The sequence below is a fragment of the Micromys minutus genome (assembly GCF_963924665.1).
Source record: "Micromys minutus genome assembly, chromosome: X".
Taxonomy (NCBI): Eukaryota; Metazoa; Chordata; class Mammalia; order Rodentia; family Muridae; genus Micromys; species Micromys minutus.
This window is the reverse complement of record NC_137970.1, coordinates 85,420,706-85,427,334: the sequence shown is the minus strand read 5'-3', so window position 1 is coordinate 85,427,334 and position 6,629 is coordinate 85,420,706. Positions and strand designations below refer to the sequence as shown.

The following is a 6,629-nucleotide window of genomic DNA, read 5'->3' as shown; positions in this document are numbered from 1 at the left end:
GGGAAATATCTTTAATAGATATGGTTTTCAAAATTTCCACATAGACTAACTCATTTAAACCAAATACCCCAAAAGAGTATCCTATGCTGCACTTTGAGGGACAATACAAAATATCTGTTAAAATTTCAGATCAAATGTAACACATTGCAAGTGTGTCATTCTTTTTTAGTGATTAATAGTACAATAGAGTTTTTTGTTTGTTTGTTTGTTTCTGTTCAATAATGCCATGAGTAGGAACAGGTGACTGCAATACTTCAACTCTCTAAGTCCCTTTTTTTTTTAATTTTAGATGTAACATTTGTTATTTTATTGGAAAAAGCTGGTATTAACATATTTATAGTTTTATTCAACAGTTGGATAATTTGTGAGACACCAAAGAAAAAAAGAATGCACCTATGAGCCACAGAACCCCAAGCGATTGGGCCTGACTATGTTACCAGCACGTACATACCCAATACCCTCCAAGGGCTTCGCCCTCAGAGAAGACTCAAAGCAGAAGAAAACAAACTCAAAACCCCAACAGTGTCGCAATGATTATGGGAAATGCCACGTATTCAAGACCAGAGAACTTAAGCAGAGTAAAGTGGCAAAGTCTGTGGCTTTCGAGGCTCTGGCCCTTCTGTGATTTCTCACACCGCCCCTCCCCCCCTCCACGCTTTTTCCTTCATCGACACATACATTATTACTAGCAGTCCGCTCTGAACCTGAGTGATTTCTTCGGATCCCAAAGACACAATTACTTTTCTTCTGAGACCTTTTTCTGTCTCTCTTTTTCCTTTCTACTTTGGTACCCGACATTTAAGACAGATGTCTGGAAACTAAGGTCATGTGCAAGACCCCTTCTTTTGAAGACCATGTAAGATTTGACTTTGAAGACTTTATATGTGAAAGCTATGACTTCATAGCAGCCTCTAGCTTCCAAGGTGAGTTTCTTCTCTAACACCAAACCACAAAGATAGATAAGTGTGCCAGAGATCCAGGCCAGTGTGTAAGGCCCTCTCACCAGGATTTTGGCTTCGATGGGATTTATATACAACTGGCCACATTCTTCAACTTCTTTACAAGAGGAGAAAGTTGCCAATCTCTTAGTTGCTAACTTGAATCAGGGTCAGTATGTACATATAATACTGTCCAGAGCGCCTGAATTTTACAGTGATAAACATTATTCATTCACATTGACTTAAGAAAAAAGGCAAAAAGTTTAATGGACCCAGTTTCTGTGTAAATACATGGCCGGAAATGAGTGTGCATGCGGTTTGTGCTTTGACACACACAAGGATACCTTGATCCACTGAGAAATAAAAAAGCTCTGTTGCATCTGTTTCCTGGGTGGCAGTCCGTGTTGTAAAAACCAAAACCCCTCTACTCTCTGCTTCCAGAGTCAAAATGCCAAGCCCTGCAGTCCTGGGATCTCAGGGGTAAGGATGGAGCAGGGGGTCACTATGAATGGCCACTCACCTGTGGCCCTGAGGAGGTCTGAGAAAAAGGAAAAAAAAATCCTCTGGGGCTGCCTGGCTGCATGCAACCTCCTTGGAGAGCAGCCGGGAGGGTGAGGAGAAAGCTGTAGGTACAATGTAGGTGAAGTGCATCTTGGGAGGCGCGGATGCCAGTCTTCTCCATGTTCTCTCTGTATCATCTTGTCACCAGTGCACCTGCACTGAGTGCCCGATACGAAGATGCTTCCCTCCTTAAACCTTCCCTTGGAATGCTGCCCGGAAACTAGTCACCAGTGTGGTGGGTTGGAAAGAGCCGATGGACGGACCTGCATGGGACGCCAACTCAGCTCTCAGGGTGTGACTCCCTCGGCACCCTATCTCTCTGCTCAGAGCCTTGGTTCCCTCCTGTGTACAGAGGGGACGGTGACCACACCCCAGCTCCAGCAGAGCCTGGATCTCAGCTGCAAGTTATAGAAATGCATGGACATCTGTGTCATGGGAGTGAGGATTCTACAGTCGGGGGCAGGACCCACTGCCGGCCACAGGAAGATAACTGTCTAGCATGGAAGGGTGACAGCAAAGCCACCACAAAGTGGGCTGTGGGGATTCAGCCACAGCCAGCACGGGCTCAGCACCATGCCCATCGTGCAATGGGCACTCACAAACAGACGGCAGTGAGGTGAGGGTTACAGACACACAGCGTCCCCAGTCCGGCTTCTGAGGACTTGCCTCAGCCTGGAAAACCCACACGAGGAACCCCGGCCCTGCCTCACGATTAACCCTACGACTTACGACTTCGGCTCTGCTTCTCAGAACCTGCCCTGGCCTGGCGCCTAGACTATGGAAAGACATCCCCACCACCCAAGGGACAAGCTACCATTGCCAGCACTCAGTGAGAATTCTCTGTCCAAAATCCAACAGGGAGCAGCAGCTGAGCCAGGGCGCATGGCTGGCTCCCTGGAGGATCCGCAGATCCTGACTGACTTGTGAACTTCGCTCTTTCTCTGGAGCCCCATCACGGACCAGCCTGACTTTCCCTGATAGGAACTGACCCACCCTGGACAAGAATAAAGTCCTGATGATAATGAAAGGCCCAGCCTGAGACAGGAGGGCCGTAAACAAAGGAGCCCTGGACAGAGGCCCACCAGGCACATCCTTTTAGCAACCTGTAACTGAGGCTCCTTCCCTTCCTTTGTTTAAACTAGCAATTGCCATCCAAGCCGACTCCAGCCTAGGGACTCATGTCCCCAAATGGCCACCACGCTCATCCTGTCCTCTTACAGAGGTGGCCGGGAGGGTCACTGAGGCCAGCTAGTGCATGTCAGAATTGACCTTATCCTGGAAGATGTACAGGTTATTGGTGGCTGCAATGGCAATGATATTCTCGGCTGGGTGCCAGGCCGTGTGCAGGATCTTCTTGGTGAAGTCCAAGCTGTCCACACTGATGTCATCATGCCGTCGCTTGCCGCCCACACACACACGCCTTGGTTTGAGCACCGCTCTGGGTTTGCTGCTCTCCTTCGAGGCCTCCAGCATCACGTCCCGCTTGGTGTTGCGGTCGAACATGCGGAAGAAGTTGTTGTAGGCCCCCGTCATGATGACACTGTCACTCCCATTCCAAGCACACTCAAACTTGTCGAAGATGCAGTCACTCTCATACAGGGAACAGAGCTTACTCTGCAGGTAGTCGTGGACCTGGTAGGTCTCTATGGGCCTCACTTCCATGTTCAGGTCCCAGACCTTGACCGTGAGCATGTAGCGTCCGCTGTGGCTGAACTTCACATCGTACACCCAGGAGATGATCTCTGAGAAGAAGGAGCGGTTGCTGGGGTCCTCGGGCTCTAAGTCCCTTCTAGCAGCGGGATTCTTTAATATGCTTTGCTTCTGGGACCATGTAAATAGAATGCACCTGGAAATGTCAGCAAAAAAATTCCTTTCAATATCTTCGTACATTATTATAATGAAAGATATCACATCCCACATAAATTACTCAGACTATGTGCACTGCCTTCACAATAGAAATCCCTCAAGAAGAAGCACTTGAACCCACATTGTTTTCCAACACTCAACCTTGAAAATCAATAGGCATCAGAAAATAATTTTGTAAAGATATGCTATGAAAATCTCTCAGATTAGTTATAAACATGGGGATTTATGAACCATAAGTTACTTTTTTTTTTTTTTTTGTTCCATAGTTTCTTGTGATGAAAACAAGCTATGGACTTTTTTTTTTTTTTTTTTTTTTTTTTGGTCTTTTCCCTGTTTTATGCTTAATTACACTCTTTTTTTCCTCTCTTACAATTTTATTTTTTTAAAAGAGGGATTTCTTAAAGGTAAACAGTTAACTGAATATTCAGAAACTTCCTGGGACTTGAACAGAGATTTCTCGAAAACAGAAAAAAAAAATGGCTACGAAATATGTCAAAATGATTATTGTTTCTAGCAGTAAATAAAGAGTAAATCAAAATATCTCTTATATTTCATTTTACCCTCATCCAAATAGCAAAGATAAACAACACAACTGACAACTTATGGATACTTATGAGCCATATCAATGACAACTGTGACACTATAAGCCCAAGAGTGCAAAAGTAATGTATATAAATTGTTGGCAACAAACAACAATCTAATTCAACTTAAGACCTGCACAGAAAGAATATTATTAGACTGCAACATAAAAACTAATTATTTAAAATGTTAAGTTATTTTGTCACTCTTTCAAATTTCCCTCTATTCTTTCATCTTTAGGTAAGCAACAATAGCTTAACTTTGAATATTAATGCATTACTAAAGGCAGGATCTCACCCTAAGTTGATAAGTCAGTAAAAATAAGTTTTAGTTCATTTCTTGTCTTTCATTTGTATCTTTTAAATTTTTTGCCCAGTTTTCTGCTGAGTTCCAGTTAAAGAACTTAAGCTAACATCTTTAAAGCATTATTACATACATTAAAATAATGAGTAGAGAGCTGTCAAAGAATATTAATGTTAGGTCATTTTACTTGTATATTGTATATTTGTATATTGTACATTTTAAAAGTATATACTTTATACATTGCAATTAACTTTATATTATAATACACTATGGGGGAAAAGTGCCATTATTTTCTTGTTATTTAGGAAGAAATGGGGACTTCACAGGTTTGACTTTATTGTGCACAGAATAGATGAAAATATTTCCGATGACAAGGAATGAGTTGGTCTTTGCGGATTTTTTAGACATTTGTGGGGAGAAAAAAATTTATTCAACCAGAAAAATTTTTTGTAAATATATCCCAATCATACCATGTAGGAAAGTTGCTACAAAGAATACTGAATTAAGAAAATCCTATTTTTTTCAAAATAAAAAAAAATAGCTTTCCTCTAAGTTAGAGATAAGAAGTTAGATTTTCCTAATGGTTATGTTTAATAAATCTAAAATGATATTATATTTTTTCATTAAGATTATGAAGTTAGTACAGAGCACTTTGTACTTTAATCTAGCCTAGAGAGAGCTGGTATCCCAGGAGTGCTGTCACTCCTAAGATCAAGGTGAGATCACCACTTTTGCTTCAATAATGGGCCAAAGAGGAAACTGCCAGGAGCACACAGGGCAAAGGAAATACGAAACAGCCATGGATAGGAACGTTCTAATTATATTGGCATCTTGGAGGTAACCATGTGACACAACTCACCACACCCAAATCCTGCCAGGAGAGTTGGTCTCCCAGAAGTGCTGATACACTTAAGATTACAGGATTACAGACCCACAGAAGGGACTGTCATTAGTCAGAGACAGAAAGACAAAGTAACAACAGAGATAACTAGATGGGAAGAGATAAAGACAAGAACCTATGTAACAGAAACCAAAGCTATTTGGCATCATCAGAACCCAGCTCCCCCACAAAAGCAAGTCCTGGATAGCCCAATACATTGGAAAAACAAGATTCAGATTTAAAAGTAGTATCTCATGATCATGATAGAGAAATTTAAGCAAACAAGTAACTACCTTAAAGAAAAACAGAACACAGGTAAATGGATAGAAACACTTTTTTTTTTTTTTTTTTTTTTAGTTCTGAAAGGGTGATTTATTTTCTGTTTACATCAGGGCTTAGTTATACAATAATGGATACTTACATAGCAATACTCAATTGTTTAAACAAAATAGCTTTTGCCAATCAAAGACTGCAGAGTACTTTAGAAAACATTCCTCTTCTGACCTCAACTCTTGCAAAGAAGTTTCTGTGGGGATTTACCAAGTACTAGAGGGAGCAGCAGAAAATCATGTGCCTTAGCATATACCCAGATGTTCAGAGAGGCTGACTTTACCTAAGTTTATTCATTTCTAAAATTTTAACAATTTTGACACATAGTTTTGTTGTAATATTTATTTATTTATTTACTTATTTATTTATTTATCTAACTATTTATTTTTTTTCTTTTTTTTTTAACTTTAAACACTCATCTTTATTGACAAAATAGGCTCCTCTTCAGCACATTCTCATATGTAAGCTTAAAGCTGTTTTTTGGGGGAGTGGGGGTGGGGTGGAAAACTTGCTAAAAACAAAGAATTGTCTTTCAATATTCACAAGCTTAAAATTATATCCAAGAAGACAAAGAATAAATCATTTTTTTAATAAAAATAAACACTTCTCAAAGAACGTTTCACAATAGAACTACTCAGTACATTGATTCTGACTCCTCTCAACTGTGCAGCCTTCCTTCTTTTCGAAATTCTGGCCTGGGACTAAACTACATGAAAGAATGTACCATAAATTAAGGAATACTCTCCAAAACCAATAGAAAACTCTTAAAAATAAATTCACTTACATAAAATGTTAAGGCCTCTGCATGAGAACGGTTTAACACCTGGGGGACTGGCAGACTGATGACCCCACTCACCTCAAACTTCAGAATGAAAGGTTCTCAAGTGAAAAGTCATTTGATTTTGCCAACACATGAAATTACACATAAAATTCCACTGCAAAGTAAAATGTACTTAAATGGTATACTGAAAAGTCCAACTTTCTATTTGTGCTAATTTCAGTATGGACTTCAACAAGTAGAGTGTATTTTCAGCCATATTTCACATTCTTTTATTCTGATCACTGCAGAACAGTTTAGGTTGCAATTGGTATTAAAGCACACGTCTGTATCCTGTGGCCTTAAAGCTTTATTTATTTATTTATTTATTTATTTATTTTATTTTAAGTGCAAA

The 6,629-nt window shown here is 40.3% G+C and overlaps 1 protein-coding gene across 1 annotated transcript; it reads right to left on the bottom strand.

Moving 5' to 3' along the window:
* Positions 1-2,747: 2,747 nt before the first annotated feature.
* On the bottom strand, positions 2,748-3,389 carry LOC308415073 (serine/threonine-protein phosphatase 2A 55 kDa regulatory subunit B gamma isoform-like; the record flags this gene model as incomplete). Its single annotated transcript, XM_080910170.1, has 1 exon — positions 2,748-3,389. The coding sequence occupies one exon, from the start codon at positions 3,387-3,389 to the stop codon at positions 2,748-2,750; it is 642 nt and encodes a 213-aa protein (XP_080766296.1).
* Between the last annotated feature and the right edge of the window lie 3,240 nt (positions 3,390-6,629).